This window comes from Phascolarctos cinereus, unplaced genomic scaffold (assembly GCF_003287225.1).
Source record: "Phascolarctos cinereus isolate Bilbo 61053 unplaced genomic scaffold, phaCin_HiC Scaffold_2;HRSCAF=192, whole genome shotgun sequence".
Lineage (NCBI taxonomy): Eukaryota > Metazoa > Chordata > Mammalia > Diprotodontia > Phascolarctidae > Phascolarctos > Phascolarctos cinereus.
Genome location: NW_027555625.1, coordinates 261894212 through 261915568, shown reverse-complemented (window position 1 = coordinate 261915568; position 21357 = coordinate 261894212). Strand labels below are relative to the sequence as shown.

Below are 21357 nucleotides of genomic sequence, written 5' to 3'. Positions count from 1 at the left end.
AGTAAATTTTGTGGATTAAATCCTTTTTTATTCAGGGAAATATCTAAAGACGACCCTTTCATTTCATAAAGAGAAAAATCCATATTTTGATTTTTCTGTGATGTAAATATCTAGATGTTCACTTACACAGTTTGCTTAAAAGAGATTCATTTGTCTAGGGGTTGGGGAGAACTTGGCTCTATGGTGAGATAGGCAGAAGAATGTGAGACCTGCACCTCAGCTCCTTGCTTCTAAATAACAATAATTTATAATAATAATAGTAGTAGTAAAAATAATTAGCATTTATAAAAATAGCGCTTCAAGCTTTACAAAGCACTTTGCATGTAATATCTCATCAGATCCAGCCAACAACCCGTGAGGCAGGTGCTATTATCATCACATTTTATAGATGAGGAAATGGAGGCTTAGAGAATAAGTGACCTGCAGAGGGGCATGGAGCTAGTAAGTGTCTGAGGCAAGATTTGAACTCAGGTCTTCCTGACTTCTTGTTGTTGTTCATCCTTTGCTCTCCAAGAGGACCGATGACATCGGGAGGTGATGTCTTGACTTACAAGTGGATTGGATTTAAGTGAGGCAGAGCTGTGCAAAGCCATCAGCCCCACTCTCTCTTCCAGAGTCATTTGGAGTCTCTTTCCCTTCAGAACTTTCCCTAATCACTCCCACCCACAGCAAGACATAGGTTAGGATGACTTGAGATGGCCCCAGATGCAGTGAGAGACTTAGCCTTTTTAAGCTAAGGTTTTTCTCAGGTCTCAGTTTATCTGAGGCAACACCCATTCAGTTGTTAAAGGCTGGGTAAGAATTGAGGTAAAAGTTGGCCTATTTTGCATTCACAAAAGAATCAGTCAGTGGGGAGAAGACCCTCAGAGTTTCTGGCCAGAATAGAAAAAAAAATCTCTCTACACTGACTCTGAGCCATCAAAACCAAAACAATGAGCAAGTGAGACTTTAGCAGGGGCCTATTATTGATCAATCAATGAGAGCCAGAGTGATTTGAGTCCAGAAGGGGAGTCTTACCTTTACATGCAGGTGCTCTGTTTAAAGGAATATAGATTTTGATCACTTATGCTTCACAAAGTACTTGGAGTTTGGGGGCTACATTTTTTCTTTCCCACTTATTTATACTATCATTGTTTTTTTTTTTCAAACTGGGATGATTAACTCTTTTGTCTTATGTAATTTTCATTTACGACTTCTTCAAATAGAGCTCTAGAAAACCAGGCTTTCATAAAGCCATTGGGATTCAAATGGAGCTATTTGACTATGCCCTCAAACCCAAATCACTCTGGCTCCTGATTCAATGCCAACACCCTATCCATGGTGCCACCTAGCTACCTCTGAAGTTAACAAGGTCCTCTTGCCAATGCTGGCGATCCCTCTGGTTGTCCCAGAAAGAAAGCACAATCACCCATTTTCTTGGGGAGGTAAATGAGACACAGAAAAATTAAATGGCTTGTCCAATGTCATAAAGTAAAGCAGAAATGCAATCTAGTTCTCCTGTCTCAGAATCTAGTGTTCTTTTCTGAGTGGGGAGGAGTCTCTAAGGTCCCAAGGAAGGGGAGCGCCCAGTGTCCCAGTGCCTTCCATACCTGGGCTCCCCGGGCAGCAGCTGCTCTGGTGAGAGCTGTACAAGTGCCCGCAGGGTCGATGAGGCCATCGTGGGGGACATAGAGGGTGCCATAGAGGTCTTCCACATTCATCAATGGGTATAGAGTCTTGGTCTCTGCCGGTGTCAGGACATGAGACTCTATCCCATAGGCTTTGCCAAGCTAGAGGTAAGATAAAGAGAGAAGGATTCTTCTGAGTTCCCACAAAGCAGACCTCTGGCCCCTCCTCTTAGTATCCATAATGAATTCTAATCTATCCCTAGAGATCTCACCACCCAACAATGTGCCAGGTTCACTCCCCAGCTCCTCCCTTTGTTCGTGCTTGGTTTGAATAGTGGAAGGCACTCCCACCTTCCCCATATACCCCCAAATACTACTTTTCCTTTAAGGACTGGCCTAAATCCCTTTCCCTTCAGAACTTTCCCTAATTGCTCCCACCCACAGAAGTCTCTTGCTTCTCTGAATGCCTCATAGTGCGCACTTAATACTTTATTACATTTAGTCCTGTAGGATTCTTTAATTCTGTGTGTGTGTGTGTGTTAGAGAGAGAGAAGAGAAGAGGAGGGTAGGGGAAAGAAAGGAAGGGAGAAGGAGAGAGGAAGAGGGAGGAGAAGAAAGAAGAGAAGACAGAGGGGGAGACAGGAAGAGAAAAAAGGTAGGGGGGGAAGATGGGAGCAAGAGAAATGGGGACAGAGAGACAGAAAAAGAGAGAGAAGGTGGAAAACAGAGGGAGGGAAGGAAGGAGAGAAAGAGGAGAGAGATAAAAAGGGAGGGAATGAGAGATAAAGAGAGGCAGAGACAGAGAGACAGAGGGAAGGAGGCAGAGGAGAGGAGAGGGGAGTGGAGGGGAAGAGAAGACAGGGGAGGGTAGGAGAGGAGAGAGAGAATGTACTCAATAAGTGGGAAAGACAGTAAGCCTGCATCTTAAGCTCAGCCCTAACCCCACCCAAGCCTACCGACATAAGTCGTTTGTACTCATCTAATCGCTGGCGGTTGGAGGCAATGAAGAGTCCCCCATTCTGGATCCAGCCAGTGTGCACTCCTGTCTCCTCTTCCAGGTCATGGCTCACCACCTGGCGAGTGTGGGCCAGGAGCTCCACCTCCATGTCACTGGGTCGAAGCTGCCACAGCAGACCTGGATAGGAAGAGATACAACAAGCATGGGCCAAGACTCGGGTCCTTATTAGTTTCTGGCTACAGCTTACACTAGTGAGGGATACAGCCGATGGTGAGTCCGCGGGTCAGACTCTCCACTCATTCTGGCCCAAAAGCTTCCTTGAAGCTCCAATTACACTAACCTGTTTTCTTCTCCAATGCCAGAATTGTAGGGGCAGGGTATAAATATCTTAAGGAAACAAAAAAGACCTCAGTTTTAGTCCCACACAGCAATCCCTTTCATCTCTCTGGGCCTCAGTCATCCCCATCTGTAAAACGACCATCTCAAACAATGCCTATATAGTAGACACAATTTAAATGCTTGCTGAAAGAAAAACAAAATGTTCTTACTGAGAGTAGCTACAAAGCACTCTGAGCTCTTCAGCGAAAGGCTTTGGTGCTGCTTGCCTTCTCAGGAAAAGGGAGAGTGACTAATCTCAGTCAAGAAATCAAGACTCACTTGTGAGTCAAGAATGTGTGATCTTAGACAAATCATTTCCCATCCCCAGGCCTTATTTTTCTCATCTTTAAAATGAAACAGTTGGCAAGGAAGGCTGGGTGGGCTAAGACACAGATCCTTGCGTTCTCCCAGCCCTGACTCAACCAGTAAGAGATAAAGGTTTGTAACAGATTGACAGGCCACATCGTCCACATGGTTTTGCCTACAATGGCGCCTGAAGCCATGAGGTTGTGAACAACAGAGGAAGGGAAAGAGTCCAAAGAAGCAAGCTATTTGCCTTTCCAGATAAAAAGCTGAAAAACCAGAAGCTCAAGATTGGGCCTAATCCTAACTCCTAAGTAAATATACCAACTCTGATATTTAAAAAGACTGAAGGAAAAATGTGTAAATTATTTAAAAGGCCATAATTCACTAAACAAGTAATAAAATATGGAAGAAAATTAACTCCAAAATCCCAATGAAGTAGAATTCCGAGGCCTTCTCAGAGATCAGAAAATAAGAGAGCAAGAAACTCCAGAATGGTTCAAAAAAGAAATAAAACTTTTAAAAGAAAACATTAGGGTAGAATTTAGGGCAGAAATGTGAGCACTCAAAGCAGAATTAACGATGACAGCCGAGCAGATATCTTAAATACAGAACAAGAGAATCTCTCCAAAGAAGCAAATGCTCTGAAAAGGATAGTCATAGATTTTTTTTCTCTTTCTTTTTCAACCAGACCTGTGACTTCAGCAATGTAGGGACGTCTGGCTGAAAAACTTTACCAATGCAGACCTCCTTTTGCAATTTATTGACTCAGAGAGGTAGTTAGGGCACTGAGAAGTTAAATGAGTTATGCAGTCATACAGCTATTATGTGTCAGGGGTAGAACTTGAACCCATCTCTTTCTGACTCTGAAGACAGCTTTCTATCCATTACACCACACTCTCTCTTCATGGCAGATTTGGGACTCAAAATATTTAAATGGATGAAAATTTGGCAGAAGAAAAACAGAAGAAAGTCATTTTGAAAGAACTCATGAATTTTGTGCTAGCCAAAGTGACTGATCCTGAAGACTATACGTGTAGAGATGGAACTCAAGTTGCAACCCCAAATAACACATCCTGCAAAGATGAGCCTAATCATCAAGGCAAAAATGGACCTTGAGCGAGGCCGAGCTATTCAAGGCAGTCTTGAGCCAACCCCACCCCCAATCCAAAACCCAAAAGTGGGTGCTGCATTTGGGCTGCAAACGTTCCAAACAAGAGAAACCGAGGAAAGGCAGGTAAGTCCTGGAGTCGAGAAAGCACCAAATAGTTTAACCAATACTCTAATATGGATAGGCTGTTGTTTAACTAATAAAGAAACTAGATATAAGGTAAAAGAAAGAAGAAAGAGGGATTTTGTTCGATCATTTCAGTCATGTCTGTCTGAGGCCAGATTTGAACTCAGAGATGAGTTTTCCTGACCCAGGATCCCTGCACTCTATCCATTACACCATCTAGATTATCTGAGACAAAAAGGATCAAAACGGCTAAAGATTTAAGGGAATTTTTTTTTTTGGCTAGGCAATAGGGTTAGTGACTTGCCCAAGGTCACACAGCTAATAAGTGTTAAGTGTCTGAGGTTGATTTGAACTCAGGTCCTCTTGACTCTATCCACTGTGCCACCTAGCTGTCCCTTAAGGAAATATTAAAGAATCAGGAGAAGGGAAGTTCTTGTTGTTGCTGTTGCTGTTGAATCATTCTCAGTTGTGTCTGACTCTTTTGGGGTTTTCTTGGCAAAGAGACTGGAGCAGTTTGCTGTTTCCTTCTCCAGTTCATTTTACAAATGAGCAAACTGAGGCAAACAGGGTTAAGTGACTTGCCCAGGGTCATATGGCTACTAAGCATCTGAGGCTGAATTTGAACTCAGAAAGATGAGTCTTCCTGACTTCAGGCTGAGCGCTCTATCTACTCTATCCATGTAACAAGAACTAAACTAATGTTCTGTGGACTAAGTCCCATATTTCCGTATAAATGAATCAGTATCTTTTGTCTGGAGGATAACAGAGGCCCACCTATCATAGGGCCATCTCAAGCACAAAGCCACAAACTGAAAAACAAGACCTTTTCTATCTCCTGCCCCCAAAGGGCTTTCTGTGGGAAGGGCCTTGTTTCTCTACTCTCTCCTGACTGGGCTCCCATACTCCTCCTGCTCCTGCCTGATGTGAGGCAGGGCTCTTGATGTCTCACAGACACCACATTATCACCTGCCAGGATGCTGAACCTAGAGGGAGGATTTTGAGCAGTCTTCCTCAATTGACCTTTACAGCCACTAATATTCTACCTGGATTCATTGCTCAACACTTGGCATGCTCCTACTGCCTTACACTCTTTCCATCCCAGGTATTTTGAACCCTTGGCTGCTGATGTACCAACTGCATCCCCTAGCCTCAGTTTACTGCTATGTCATGACTGTCTTCTTCCACCCTGTGCCCCCTGTCCCCTCCCCATCCCCTATGACATTCCGTTCCACAGCCTTGCTCCTTCCATTGTGCCTGCTAAAATGCTTGCTCTGTAATTAACAAAACTTCTTTCATTTTCCTCACATTTTCACTGGCTGTCTTTTATGCTCTCCCTCATCATCTCCACTTCTTGGCTTCCCTGACTTCCTTCAAGCCTCAGCTAAAATCCTACCCTCTACAAGATACCTTTCCTGGTCTTTCCCCACTCTGTTTTTCTGTTAGAGACTCAGGTGTAAGAAGACTGAAAACATTGAGGGTCTGGGACAGGTTAAAAGAGGCTTTGAATGCCAAATAGAGGATTTTTTACTTGATTCTGGAGGAAATAGGGAAATCATTTGGACTGCTAAAGGGAGGATAGATTGACTGACTGACAAAGATGGTCCATATCCTTAACCTGGCCATCATTCATAAGTGCTTAATTTCCTTGTTCACAATCTCTGAAATTCCCTTATCTGATTCTTTTATTCTCTCTGTCTTATAAACCCTAACCCTCTTCTTCATCCTCACCTTGACTTCCATTCTCTCCATCCCTCAGCTTTCTGAAGCCATCACCCCTGTGCTGGCTCCACTCTCCTCCCTTCCCCATCTTGAACAAACTCAACTCTCCACTACCCTCTACCCCCAAATCCCTTGCCCCCTGATCCTATAGATGATAAAGCTACACCCAACTTTGGATGACTCCCACAATCTGCCTCCTTTACTCTTATTCATAAACTGATAAACAGAATTGGAGGAAATCATGAAACTGTGCTAAGTGGGTCCATTACAAATTTGTTATTTAGTCACAACTGGGCCCTCACAGCAGCAATACAAGCATTCTCTTCCTTTCTAATTGATTCCTTCTCCCACTTTCCACAGAAACTACTCTAAACATTATTTCCTCTTCTTAAGCCTCCCACAACATTTGCTTCCTCTCCACCCTCAAATGAGGAATTTGCCTTTTATTTCAGTGAAAAAATTGAAAACGTTTGCTAAGGGATTCCCTTTCTGTCCTCCTCCTCTTTTCACTTTATTCAGTGAGAATATCAGGATACCTCCCCTGTCTTCTTCACTGTTACATAAAGAGGTAGCCCTTCTTTATGCCAAAGCCAGCCTCTCTACATGCACCTTTGATACCATTCCCTACTGATTTTTCTGACACATTGTCCCCACTATCTTCCTCATCTCTGCCCTCCTCCTCCTCCTTCTTCTTCTTCTTGTTCCTTTCTCTCTCTCCTTCAATCTCTCCTTATCTACTGGTTCCTTCTGTTGCTTACAAACATGCTCAAGTCTCCACATTCTTAGGAGAAAAAAAAGCCTCTCACTCAATCCCATCATTCCCACTATCATTCTATTTCACCTCCTCTTCATGGCCAACCTCCTTGAGAAATTTGTCCACATCAGAGCCTCCACTTCCTCTCCTTTCACTCTAGGAAACACACTGTGGTGTTTCCTAGCTTGTCATTCAGTGATAAGTGCCCTCTTCAATGTTACTTAAGATCTCTTAATTACCAAACCTCATGGTCTTTTCTCAGATCTCATCCTTCTTGATCTCTGCAGCATATGATACTGTTCCTCGCCCCCCAGCATATGATACTGTCGATTGCTTTTTCCTTCCGGATACTCTCTTCTCTTCACTTTTTCTTGACGCTGCTCTCTCACAGCTTTCATCCAATTCATCCATGTAAATGTGCTTTAACTGAGTGTACTCTAAGGCTCTGTCCTAGACCCTCTTCTCTTTTCTTCTCTCTCACTTGGTGATCTCATTAGTTCCCATGGGTTCAGTCATCATCCCTATGCAGATGATTCCCAGACCTGCTCAAACAGTCCTAACTTCTCTATCCCCTTAGACATCACCAACTGTCTTTAGTTATCTCCCATAGACACCTCGAATTCAATATGTCCACTCTCTTCTCTCCACTTTTTCTTGACGCTGCTCTCTCACAGCTTTCGTCCAATTCATCCATGTAAATGTGCATTAACTGAGTGTACTCTAAGGCTCTGTCCTAGACCCTCTTCTCTTTTCTTCTCTCTCACTTGGTGATCTCATTAGTTCCCATGGGTTCAGTCATCATCCCTATGCAGATGATTCCCAGACCTGCTCAAACAGTCCTAACTTCTCTATCCCCTTAGACATCACCAACTGCCTTTAGTTATCTCCCATAGACACCTCGAATTCAATATGTCCAAACCAAACTCTTTATCTTCTCCTTCTGCCTATTACTTTCCTATTCTATTCTCCTCTTCCTATTCCCTTCCCTATTACCACCAATCTCTCAGCCACCTAGGTTCAAAAGCTCAGTGTTGTTTTTGATCCCTCTCACTCATCACACATGTCCAATCTGTTGCCAAACCTTGTCATTTTTACCTTCACAACATCACTTTTAGATATATTTTTCATGTCACTGACACAGCCACAAACTTTGTTCAGGCCCTCATCACCTATCACCTGGACCATTTCAACGTATTAGGCAAAACAATATGCAAACAGTTATGTACAAACAAGCTAAATACAGGATAAATTGGAGATGATCAACAGAGGAAAGGCACTAATTAAGGGGAATTAGGAAAGGCTTCTGGGGGGAGGTGGAGTTTTTAGCTGAGGCTTGAAGGAAGCCAGGGAAGCCAATGAACAGAGGTGAAAAGGGAGAGTTATAGGTATGGAGACAGCTGGTGGAAATACTGGCAAGATGAGGCATTGTGTGCAAGGAACAGTAAGACCAGTATCACTGGATCCCAGAATATGTGGGGGCAATAAGATGTAGTAGTAGCAATAATAAGAATAAGAATAACTAACATTAATATGTGCCAGGCACTATGCTAAGCACATCAAAATTATTATCTCACTTGATCCTCACAACAACTCTGGGAGGTAGGTGCTATTATTATCCCTGTTTTACAGATGAGAAAATTGAGGCAGAGATTGTGACTTGTTCAGAGTCACAAATCTAGTAAGTATCTGAGGTCAGATTTGAACTCAGGCCTTCTTGACTCCTAGACTGGCATTCTGTCTACTGTGCCACCTCTGGAAAGGTAGAAAAGGGCCAAGTTGTGAGGGCTTTAAAAGCCAGAGCATTTTATATTTGATCCTGGAAGTAATAGGGAGCTACTGGACTTTATTGAGTTGGGGGTAGGGGGTATGACATGGTCAGACATGTACTTTTAGGAAAATCACTTTGGTAGGTGAATAGAAGTTGGAGTGCAGTGGAGAGAGAGACTTTGAGGCAGAGAAATCAACCTGAAGGTTATTATAGAAGTCCAGGCCTGAAATGATGAGGGCCTGTCCCAGAATGGAGGCTACTTCAGAGGAGAGAAAAGGGTGCATAGGAAATACGTTTCCAAACTAGAATTGACAAGACTTGGCAACTTGGATGGGGGAGGAGGGGTAAGAAAGAGTGAGGGGTTGATGATGAAACCTAAATTTCAAGCATAGTGACTGGGAGGATGGTTGTACCCTTGGTGGCAACAGGGAAGTCTGGAAAAGGGAGGATTTGGGAGGAAAGGATAATGAGTTCAGTTTTGGACATGCTGAGTTTAACTTGTCAATGGGACATGGAGTTTGAGATATCTAATAAACAGCTGGAGAAGGGAGACTGGAGGTTAGGAAAGAAGCTGGGGCTGGACAAGTAGATCTGAGAAGCATCAGCAAGTGTAGAGATGAAAATTGAATCCATGGGACCTGATGAGATCACCAAGAAAAATAGTAAGGGATAATACAATGTGATATAATGTAACATAACATGACATAACATAACATATAATATATTATATCATATAAAGAGAGGAGAGGAGAAAAGAGGGAAGATGAGGAAAGGAAAAGAGAGAAAAAGTGAGGAGATAGACCAGGCCAGAGCTCAGAAGGGCACCCATGACTGGTGAGAGTTTTCAAGATAGAATAACAGGATTAGGAAGATTAATCTATCAGATTATGGACAGATAGGTAGTAAAAGAATGAGGGGAGGGAAGCTGGAAGCTGTTGGAATAATCCAGACTGGAGATACTATGGGACTGAAAGAAAGGGACAGATCAGAAAGATGTTGAGGAAAGATTCAACAGAGGCTGTTGGCACAAATTCATCAGCAAATGTTGGCTGATTGAGGCTTACACAGATGCATAAACTCTCAGATATAATCTAGTCTAACCTCCCACTCCTTTCTATAGCATCCCTGAAAGGAGAGGTGTGGAAAAGGGAAGGAGGAGGAAGAAGATGTGAGTTAGATGTAGGATACTAATCTAGTATCTGCTTGGGTAGACTTAGCTTACTTAACTTTTTTTGGACCTCAGTTTCTCTTCTTGTAAGATGGGAATGTCTTTCCTTCTCTAATTTATTCTAATAACATTACCCATGTGAATTATTTTTAAGGAAGGGGTGAGTAAAAGGGGTACGTGTAAATCCAAGATGGGAGCCTTTTAAGACCTCCCTTTCCATGTTGGATGGCACTCAGAAAGTTCTTCCTAATACTGAGCTTGCATAGCAATCCTGAAGTTTCCTCCTGCTGAAGTAATCTTAACTCCACGTGGGTTTTAGTGTGTCAGGATGCATCTCCAGTTGTCCTAGTCTATATCTGGCCACTGGACCCAGATGGCTCCAGTCAATCACTACTGAAATGACTCAACAACAACCATTATCACTTTTCTTAAATCAAGAGCATCAACAAAGCAATAAATCAAGGAGGAGAAAGAAAGTGAGGCTTTGCACAGCCCTCCCTCACTTAAATCCAATTCACTTGCCTGTCATGGCATCATCTCCCTGATGTCATGGTCCTCTTTAAGAATAAAGGACAAACAGCAAATTTTAGCTACCTTATCTGTCAAGCAACTCTTCATCTCCATACCTAGGACATTCCCAAAATATCACAAAAAGGAAAAAAGACTTATCTGTCCAAAGATATTTATGACCACTTCATTTATAATGTTGATAAACTAAAAACAACCTATGTATCCGGAGAGTGGAAAATGGCCAACTGAATTATGGTATATTAATGTAAAGGAATATTTATTGTGCTACGAAAATGATGGGGGGGGCAGCTAGGTGGCCCAGTGGATAGAGCTCCGGCCTTGGAGTCAGGAGGACCTGAGTTCAAATCCAGCTTCAGACACTTGACACTTACTAGCTGTGTGACCCTGGGCACATCACTTAACCAACTGCCTCACCAAAAAACAAAAAAAAAAGAAAGAAAGAAAGAAAGAAAGAAAATGATGGAACTAGGTGGCATAGTGGATAGAATGCCTGGCCTGGAGTCAGGAAGACTCATCTTCCTGAGTTCAAATCTGGCCATTACCACTTACTAGCTACATGACCTTGGGCAGGTCACTTAACTTTGATGGCCTCAGTTTCCTCATCTGTAAAATGAGCTGGAGAAGGAAGTGGCAAAGCACTCTAGTATCTTCGTGAAGAAGACCCCAAATCAGGTCACGAAGAGTCAGACATGACTGAAACGACTGAATAGCAACAACTCAACTACAGGAAATGAAAATGATGAAACATGAAATATACAAGATAATATAGAACGAACTTCAGGAGCCCCTTCCAATTTTATATCCTCTGATCTTATGTCCAATGAAGTCAAGCAGCTTTCAGAATCAAAGTCCTGACACCCACCTGCCCTCAGGACTTCTCCAGGCTAAATAGCCCCAGTTCCTTCTACTGACGCTTGCGTAGCTTGAATCCAGGCCTTACATCAGGCCTGCATAACATTAGGCCCTCGTGCTGCTTGAGATACATGAATAATGCAGAGGATGTAAAACATGCCTGCGTACCATATGGCCACGGGCATACTTACGTTAATCTGGCAACTCTTTAGCTTGTGAATGTTCTTCCTAAAATGTGGTATCCCAGACGGAATACAATGTGGCCCAGGCCATACTACTTCAGATAGACACCCCATTGCCCTCAGGGAGAGAACTCTCCCTGTGCCCAGGTTTCTCCCACTGCCGCTACCCCCAATAGCTTCACTAAACCCCTAATTATACTCACCTGCAGTGTGCCAAGTGGTTCCTGAAGTGAGCTTATCTCTCTCCAACAACACAATATTAGTCAGGCCCAGCTTGGCCAGATGGTACAGGGTTTGACAGCCCAGGCTGCCCCCACCAATGACTACCACATCAGCTGAGTTGGGCAGGGGCCGGGTAGGCCCTGAGCCCACAGAGTCCTTGTCTTCCTTCAGGGTCCGCTGGTATGGCACACCCTTTTCAATTGTGGAGCCTTTGGGAGTACTCAGTGGCCGGAGTTGAAGCCTCCATGGGAGAGGACGGAAAGCTGCTGCCCTCAGCGCTCGCCTCAGAGAAGCCATGGGAAACTGAAAGCCTGAGAGCTAGTCGTAGAGAGCAGGAATCCTCTTGAAGCCTGGCAGATGCTGGGATTGGAGGAAGCCAGAGAGACCAGGCTAGACAGGATAGACAGAGGAAAGGTCAGATTAAATATTGCCACACTTCAATTCTGAGCCCCTCAGACTAAGGAAAATGAGATTAAATTTTAATATGACTAATTTATTTGCTTTCTGCCTTTTCACATGATCAAGTCATCAATGAACATTTATCAAGTGTTTATTAAGCGCTTAGTGTATATCAGGCACTATGCTAAGCACTGGCAATATAAAGAAGGGGGAAAGGGAGAAACCAGCCTAAGTCTAAGGGGAGAGACAACATGCTTACAACACATACAAACAAGCGATATACAAGATCTACCTAGGATGCCCTTCTTCTTCCTAGTCACCAGTTTCAGTCCTAAGTTCCACCCTGCCCCTTAGAGCCTGCCCTGACTGTCCAAATCAGTGGAATGCTGGTAAATGTTTAACAACTCTTTGCAAAGGAAAACAAACATATACCAACCACACACTTGTAAGCTTAATGTTCATCATTAACATTTTCTCCATCACTTTCTTGGTAGCTAGGTGGCATAATCGATAGAGTGCTGGGCCTGGAGTCAGGAATGTGAGTCTTCCTGAATTCAAATCTGGCCTCGGACACTCACTAGCTGTGAGAGCCTGGGCAAGTCACTTAATTCTGTTTGCCTTGGTTTCCTCAACTGTAAGATGAGCTGGAGAAGGAAATGGCAAACCACTCTATTATCTCTGCTAAGAAAACCTCAAATGGATTATGAAGAGTCAGTCACTACTGAAATGACTCAAGAACAACCACCACTTTCTTAAATGAAGACAATTAGCAAAGCAATAAATCAAGCCCTGATCTGTAGCATTTTCTGATTTCCAAGGTATAAATGCTCATACTGAAAATCTAACAGTTGGCAGAGCTGAGTTGAACTGGCTTCAGATCACAGGACCTAGAGTGGAAGGCAACAGCTCTCATCTGTGGAAGCATATTAAAAACCTCCTTTTTAGTTCAACTAAAAATATGCAAAATTCTCTAGTCTAAAACTGTTTCTAGATTTTTCCCTTTTGGAGAGTTTGTAGAATGTCAGGAACAAGGCCTAAGGTCCCAAGAATAGGGATGAAGAGTGGAAAACAATTTTGAACAAAGAGAATCTCTGATTGGGATAAACTCTTCCCCACCCCCCTGAAGTGACTGGGGTATTGGCCCAGATGAGGGCAGTCAGTCAACAAGAGTTCAGTCTCCTATTCTTCTCTCTCCAGAAGGTCCTTTAAATTACATCAGGTATTCTGGGAGCAGCTGGTGGTGGAAGAAGCACTCAATGGGAGTGGTCAAAGAGGCAGCAGTGGTTTTAGGAGGATAGTTCTCCTGGGCCTTTCTGAAAGATAAGTAACTATTACTCTCTTAGAAAGAGTAGAAAGTTAATACAAAATCATTTTATCATTTTGTGATATTTTCCTTGTTCAAGATACTTATCAAAGTTACCTCCAATTGTCTCATAGGAGAGATTGGAGAGCAAATGGGGTTTGGGAGGAGGGAGGACTGTCAGTTTGGACTTTTTCTCTCTAAATTAGATAGGCTTGGATTTAGAATCACATTATAGTCATAAAAATGTTTCTGGCAGACTTGTGTCTAAAGTGCAGAGTGCAGTATTAATGCTTTTTCTTCAGTAAATCTAAATCCCTCATTTTACACATGAGGAAATAGAAGCCAAAAGAGGGAAAGTAATTTGAGAGACAGCATGACTTAGTGGTTAGTATTACAGACAGGAAGACTTGGGTTCAAATCCTGCCTCTGATTCTTACTAGCTCTGTGACCATGGATAAGGTATTTGATTTCTGGAAGTTTCTTGGTGTATAAAATGAGGTGATTTGACTAGATCATCTGTAGGTCCCCACACACACACACACACTCTCAATCTTTCCCACCCACTTAATAGTATTTTGTTTTTTCCAATTACATGTAAAGATAGTTTTCAACATTCACTTTTATAAGATTTTGAGTTCCAAATCGTTTTCTCCTTCCCTCTCTCCCCTCCCCAAGACAGCAAGCAATCTGATATAGGTCATACAGGTACAATCCTATTAAATATATTTCCATATTAGTCATGTTGTGAAAAAATCAGAACAAAAGGGAAAAACTACAAGAAAGGAAAAAAAGAGAGAAAATAGTATGCTTCGATCTGCATTCAAACTCCATAGTTCTTTCTCTGGATACGGACAGCATTTAGCATCATGAGTCTTTTGGAATTGTCTTAGATCCTTGCATTGCTAAGAAGAGCTAAGCCTATTAAAGCTGATCATCCTACAATGTTGCTATTACTATGTATAATGTTCTCCTGGTTCTGCTCATTTCACTCAGCTTCAGTCCATGTAAGTCTTTCCAAGTTTCTCTGAAATCCACCCGCTCATCATTTCTTATAGCACAATAGTATTCCATTACATTCACATACCACAACTTGCTCAGCCATTCCCCAATTGATGGGCATCCCCTCAATTTCCAATTCTTGGCCACCACAAAAAGAGGTGCTATAAATATTTTTATACACGTGGGTCTTTTCCCCTTTTGGGACATCTTTTTGTGATACAGATCTAATAGTGGTATTGCTGGGGGGCAGCTAGGTGGTACAGTGGATGGAGCACCGGCCCTGGATTCAGGAGGATCTGAGTTCAAATCCGGCCTCAGACACATAACATGTACTAGCTGCGTGATCCTGGGCAAGTCACTTAACCCCATTGCCTAGACAAAAAAAAAATCAAAAGTGGTATTGCTGGGTCAAAGAGTACGCACAGTTTTATAGCCCTTTGGTCATAGCTCCAAATTGCTCTCCAGAATGATTGGATCAGTTCACAACTCTACCAAGAATGCATCTCTTTTTTTTTTTAATATTCATATGTGGTTTTATAAGACAATATGCTGCCAGCAGGGAATCTTATGTACAGGTTAATGGCCTTATTTCTATTAGAATTTGACATCTCTGGTCTATAGCTAATGAAACAGTCCATTCCTTTATTTCAAGTTAGCCTTAAGGAACCTATTTAAATATCAAAACAAACAGTGTCAACAGGGCATCATCTACCACATTCTTTCCAGCCTCTCCTAGACCTCTCTCTCTCTCTTTTTTTTTTTTTTTGGTTTGGTTAGACAATGGGATTAAGTGACTTGCCCAGGGTCACACAGCTGGTATGTGTTATGTGTCTGAGGCCGGATTTGAACTTAGGTCCTCCTGAATCCAGGGCCAGTGCTCTATCCACTGTGCCACCTAGCTGCCCCTAGACCTTCTCTTTTCCAAGCTAGATAGTTCCTCCAAATAATCTCCACATGTTATGTTCTCTCATTTGGCTTTATCTGGATGTATGCCAACTTGCCAGTGTATTTCCTAAAATGTTGGGCATAGAATGTGACACCAGGATCCAGTACTCCAGATATAGCTTGACTCCCTAAGGCAGAGTTCATTTTTTTTAATTTTTATTTATTTATTTTAATTTAAATTTTTTAATTTTTTTTATTTAAATTTTTTTTTCCATATGCTTTTGAGTTGAAAATTTTTCTCCCTTTTCCTCCCCCCCACCCTCCCCAAGATGGCGCACAATCTGATATAGGCATCTAACTCTTAATCTATGATCTTATGACTTATCCAAGGTCATACAGGTAAGTTAGAAAGTGAGAGTCAGAATTTGAATCCTGGGCCATTTGACTACTGGTCAACAAAGCCTGGTGAAAAAGGAGTATGGAACCAGGATAAAAAAGATGACAGGAGCAACCTTTTCTAAGTCCAAAAGACAGCAGATGGTGGAGCAGAGGGAAGTGGAGGGAAGAATTACATACTGTTACATTTCCTCCTCTGAAAGCCAAACTCTCTCTTTCTTTTCTATTTTACTATTAAATTCTATCTTTCTATTTTCCTATTAAAAAGAAAGGAGGGGAAAACAAGACACAGGGTATCCACTTGTTGCCTGAGGATGAGGGGAAGGCTCTCCAGAAGAAAAGAGGGAACCACTCGCTGTCTTTATAAGCCATCCTGGGACAGGAAAAGTGTGTTTGTTGTACGTGAGATACTTCTACCCCAGGACAGCAAAATGTTATTCTTTCCCTCTTCCATTCCTTTTCCCAGTTTTATTAAGGATGTTTCCCCAGAGAAACAACAGGATACTAAAGCATTTATAAGGTATATTAGGGCTTCTAACCCCCCTGTAATGTACCTTAGTGATTCACAGCTAAAGAAGGGAGGAAGTAGGGTAGGGTAATGAGTAGGAAAGACTATTCAAATTCATTATAGACCCATAAAAATGCAAATGGAAAAAATAGCAATATTTGTTTCTAAGATATAGTCAAGACTCCCACAGGTTTAGTTCTGAAGGGCTTTCATAGATCAAGCTGACTCTTTGCATTCGACTCATAATTTTTAGAAAGGTGAGGGGGTTGGGGGATATGGAGGGGCCAGCCAAATGCTGTATCTTCCCCTGTAAACTCCTAGGGTGCTTTCTTTGTGTAACCCTCCCAGGACACCTAACCATGTTACCTTGTGACAGTGTGGTTAGAGACTGCAGCTTTTCTTTTCAACATAGTAGCCCAGATTCCTCATGAAATTACGAGCTCCCTGAGAAAAGGGAGAGACTCCCGTCCCCTATATCCCTCTACAAAGCAATTGGAATGTAGACAGAATTAAGCCTGAGATAGTGGAAATGTGATGAAATTTGGAGAGATGAGGACCTGGGTTCAAATCCTGGCCAAAACTCTATGCTGGAAAATGAGAGGGAAGGAGTTGAAGTAGATACTCTCTGACATCCCTTGCACTTGTAAATCCTATGATCCCTAACTGAATTCTAAACAGTTTAAGTGTGTTGATTACAAAACTGACCCCCTAAGTCCTACTAAGGGAACATGCAGTTGGATAGGGAGGGGGAGGCTGGAATAAAGAATTTAGTTCACTTGCAGATACCCTTCCCTAATTGGCATACCTCAGTTTCCAGCACTGTGGTGATGATGGGGACAGCAAAAATGATTCTTGCCCACTGAAGAGTATCCACCCATGATGGAGAGTTGGGCTACCACCTATCCATACCCCACTGATGAAGGGTCTTGCTGTCAGCTTCCTGTAGCCTAATTCTTGCCAAGGAGGTAGCTAAGAATTCTAAACTGGCTCAAGGTAGCATGGCAGAAGAGGAAGATCACTAGTTCTGGCATCTGAAGACTTAAGTTCATATTCCATATCTAATACTTATTTCCTGGGTGGTCTTAGGAAAATCATTTGACCTCCCTGGCCTCAGTTTCCTCATCTGTAAAAATGGGGAAAGGTGTTGGACCAGATGGTCTCTGAGGTGTCTTCTGGCTTATATCCATGATGCCTCCCAGGCATCTCTTCATCTTAGTGAGGGACTCAGTGCCTGAGAAGTCTTCAGTACTCAAAGGAATTACTCTAATGGTGGAATTTCAAGCACCATGATTTTGACACAGGGAGCTTTTTAGAGCACAGGTGGCTTGGCAGTATCTTTGCCTGTAGTGACTTGTATGGGAACCAGACATATGCTTCTTCTCCACTCCTGGGCCACATTGGCTTCTCACCCCTAACAGGGCTGTCACCAATCCCAGGGCCATGACAACCACCTCCCCTATAACAAGAGAGGCTTGGCCCTAAAAGCTCTCTGCAGTCCTTGGGAGTGGGGGTTGGGGGTTGGTGGGGGTAGTGTCAGGATATGCCCCTTGTCTGGATTCACTTTGAGACAGTGGTTTCATCGTTAATCCAGCTTTTTCTCTCACACACATACCTGGCAACTTTAGCCTCCTGAGTCAGCACCTATAGGGTTTCCTGCCCCCACCTTCCTGGGGTGTCAAATCTTAGCTCTCTGACAATGTCGGAGGAGGGGAACTTGGGAAGGAGGGAAGGGACAGAGAATTTAAGTCCCTTCCTCAGACCAGGATTAGACAGAGCTGTGCTAAGAACTTTGGGGCTAGGGACTGGTTTGGGCTCTTGTTATGTTAGCGCTGTTTCTCCCCCAGCCCCAAAACAGTGCCCCTCACCTTTGGCTGACTCTAGGTGGTGCCCCCCTCCCCACAGACAGAGGCGATGGGGAGGAGCAGAGCCCTGTAGCCTGAGCACTTTCTGTCCTCCTACTTCTCAGTTCTCAGCCTCCCCAGCCCAGACCACTGTCCCCCTTGAACTCCCTCCCACCCCCCATTTCATAGAGGGCAATCAGTATCTTCCAAAGATTCTCAGGGCTGGCCACCCACCTGAGGACAGGGTTCCCAACCCCAAGGCAGAGAACTACTTGTCAGAGAGCCGGCTTCCCCTTGCTCCATGCTTCCTGCCTCTGCCGCCGCCTCTCCCCCATGGCCTGGCTCTGCTCCCAGGCTGGGGTTCCGCTGGCAGGAGCTGGCTCACTTGGAGAGCAACAAAAGGCCGCCCTGCTGGCCAGCCACATGCTTTCCTGGAGCGTGGGTGAAGGCCGGAAGCCTAGCTTGCTTACTCTCATAGGAAGCCCTGGAAGGACAGGCCCTCACTCCCAGCAGCAACTGCCAGAACTTATAGTAGAGTAGGAACTTACTAACTGCCTTAAATACCTCATTCTGAGTGATAGTGTAGGGAACACACTGCAGAGGGGGGCCAGAAAAACCCAGGTGGCTCTGGGCTCTCATGGGAGGTTAAATTAATAGCTACCCCTCTCCCTTTCTTTTCTTGGGTTTCTAACTTCTTCAAGGTGTGCTTACATTCAGTCTCAGAGCTGGAAGGAAATTTCTGAGGTTAGGATAATTTCCCACCCAGGGCAGGAATTGTCTCTATAGGGTACGTGATAAATGGTCAACCAGACAGACTCTGCTTGAGCACTTCCACTGATAAGAGCTTGTTACCCAAAGAAACAGTATTTTCCCATTTTTTCAGTCCATAATACATCTTGCTTTATGGGGAAGCAAGATTTTCATTTGTGTATCCACTTGCCTATGGATACCCTCTGTTGCATACAACTTTAGGTCTGAGGCTACTTCATTCAGTTGCATATAATCGAAGTCCCTGAGTTCCCAATGTTCCACTTTCCCAAAGGCACTTTGCATTGAGATGACTCAGTCATAAGGGGAAGGAATTCTCCTCAGTAGAACATAAGACTATGCTCTATGAGAGAACCTAGAAGAAGCGGGGTGAATTAGAAAGAAGCCAAAAGGCTTACAAGAGGCAGCAAAGCTCATGAGTGAAGCTGGAAACAGATTAAAATGTAATTGGGGAAATGTTTAACAAAATAAATCACAACATTTGTTTTTATTGAGTCATTTCAGTCATGTCTCTTCATGACCCCATCTTGGTGTTTCCTTGACAGAGATGCTGGAGTACCTTACTATTTCCTCCTCCAACTCATTTTTAAGATGAGAAACTGAGGCAAACAGGGTTAAGTGACTTGCCCAGGGCCACACAACTAGTAAGTGTCTGAGGCTGAATTTGAACTCAGGAAGATGGGTCTTCCTGACTCTGGGTCTGACATTCTATCCACTGCGCCACCTAGATGTAGATGAAAAAAAAAATGAGGCCCAGAGAGGACATATGACTTGTCCAAGGGGTGACAAGCATAAGTAGCAAAATTCAGACTCAAACCCAAGTTTTCTGACTCCAACCCTATGTGCCCCCTTCCTCATCTTTGTATTCTTGAAAGTTAGCATGGGGTCTTGCACATAGCTGGTGCTTCCTAAATGTTTACTTACTTGAATGAATGCAATTTGACTCAGTGGGAGGAAATGGACAGGAACAAGTCTGCCTGATTTTAGGATTTTGTTCAGCTTGGTCCCTTATAGGGTTAATCTCTGAGGGTGTAGGGGGTGGGGCATGGCGGCCTGATCTTTTGTGAGGACAGACCCTTGCCTGTTTCACAAACAAAACAGATTTTTTTTTGTTCCCTTTCTTGGGACTTTGGACCCCTGGAAGTTGCAGCCTGGGTAACCGGCTCTTTGATTCCAAAGTTGCCACATGGGTCAGGATCAGTGGTGGAATTTTAGCACTTCTAATTCACGCTTAGCTGCAACCTGGCTCTGTTCTGTCTGGGAGAGTATCCATTTCTCCTGCTCTTTCTCCTGTTTTGGGACTTGCACCGACAAACCGAATGCATTCATCCTTGGCTCTGAGCGTGCACATGCGCGCGCGCGCACACACACACAGAGAGAGAGAGAGAGAGAGAGAGAGAGAGAGAGAGAGAGAGAGAGAGAGAGAGAGAGAGAGCGAGAGAGAGCGCCATCCCCACATAGAATATCTTACCAGAACAGACCCTGGGGCTTGGTGCTGACTGAATGTGAAGATTACCTCAGCATTCTCCTTACTGCTCATGGATGACCCACTCTGGGGACACAAATACTCTGCCAGTCAGCCTCTCACCTGCCAAGTTATAAAAGCTGGGGGAGTTGTTGGCCTCTCGAGCCCTGACTGGACAAGATTCCAGGGGAGGAGCAGTACAAGGGAGAAAAGAGAGCTTGCAGTGAACAAGTGGTCAGCATAAATATTGCCTAACACCAGGCTTTTACCTGTAGTCTCAGCAAGGACTCCACCGACTGAGCCTGGCTGAAGTTCACCCTTCTCAACTGTAAAATGGGTTTGATCATCCCTGCTCACCTCAGCTGGTGGTTGTGAGAACATGATGGGCAGAAGGGACCAGAGCATGTGTCCTAGCCACATGGGAAGTGCCTCAGTTTAGAAATCAGGGATTTCCCCTACCCCTCCGATACTCCATACAAACATTAGGTGGAAATGTTATTGCTATGGCTACTACCATCGGCTCCCTCTATTAACATCTTCTTCCAGTGCCTCATCTTGGCAAGCAGGAGACACCCGGTACTCATGGGCCATGTTTCAATAGTGCACACTCTGGTTGGCCCTCCTGAGCTGGAATAGCTCTGAAGCTTGGTTAATGAACTGGGTCTGCTCTAAGTGGAACAAAGCTCATCATCACAGGGTTAGTCACTCTTTTTCGGTCCCAGCCATTCATGAAATGGACAGAAATACAAGCTAGTCCTCAGTCACCTTCTTCTTGCACAGTGATAATGGGGAAATGGCACCAGAGGGGGAAAGACAGAGCAAAGACACAGGATGAAAAGCTGTGCACTGGTTATGGTCTATATTACCAAGGGTTCTCCATACAGATTCAATCATAGCTCCCCCAAAGTACCAAAGCATCATAAGTTCAGACTCAGGGGCAGGGGAAGCACCTGCATGAGGCCACATTAGAGGCCAGGGCTATTGTGGAGATGTAGCTATAGTCAGCCAGAAGCACATCATGGGAGAAAAGGGAGAATGGTCTGGGCAGGATAAAGGTCATGTAGTGGAAACTACCCCAGACCTGGGTTTGGATTCCAGCTCTGTCATGTACCAG

The 21357-nt window shown here is 43.8% G+C and overlaps 1 protein-coding gene across 4 annotated transcripts in view; it reads right to left on the bottom strand.

The window, feature by feature from the left end:
- SARDH (sarcosine dehydrogenase) overlaps positions 1–20350 on the bottom strand; it is a 145215-nt gene extending 124865 nt beyond the window's left edge. For 3 of the 4 annotated variants that reach the window (XM_020981941.2, XM_020981945.2, XM_020981946.2), the window contains exons 1-4: positions 20250–20350; positions 11661–12069; positions 2564–2742; positions 1590–1769 (exon numbers count right to left, since the gene is read on the bottom strand). In XM_020981941.2, coding sequence (XP_020837600.1) covers positions 1590–1769; positions 2564–2742; positions 11661–11976 — 675 coding nt within the window. In that variant the 5' untranslated portion in view covers positions 11977–12069; positions 20250–20350. Of the gene's footprint in view, positions 1–1589; positions 1770–2563; positions 2743–11660; positions 12070–18244; positions 18336–20249 lie in introns of those variants that run through there. The other variant, XM_020981942.2, reaches the window with a different exon arrangement.
- Positions 20351–21357: the final 1007 nt, after the last annotated feature.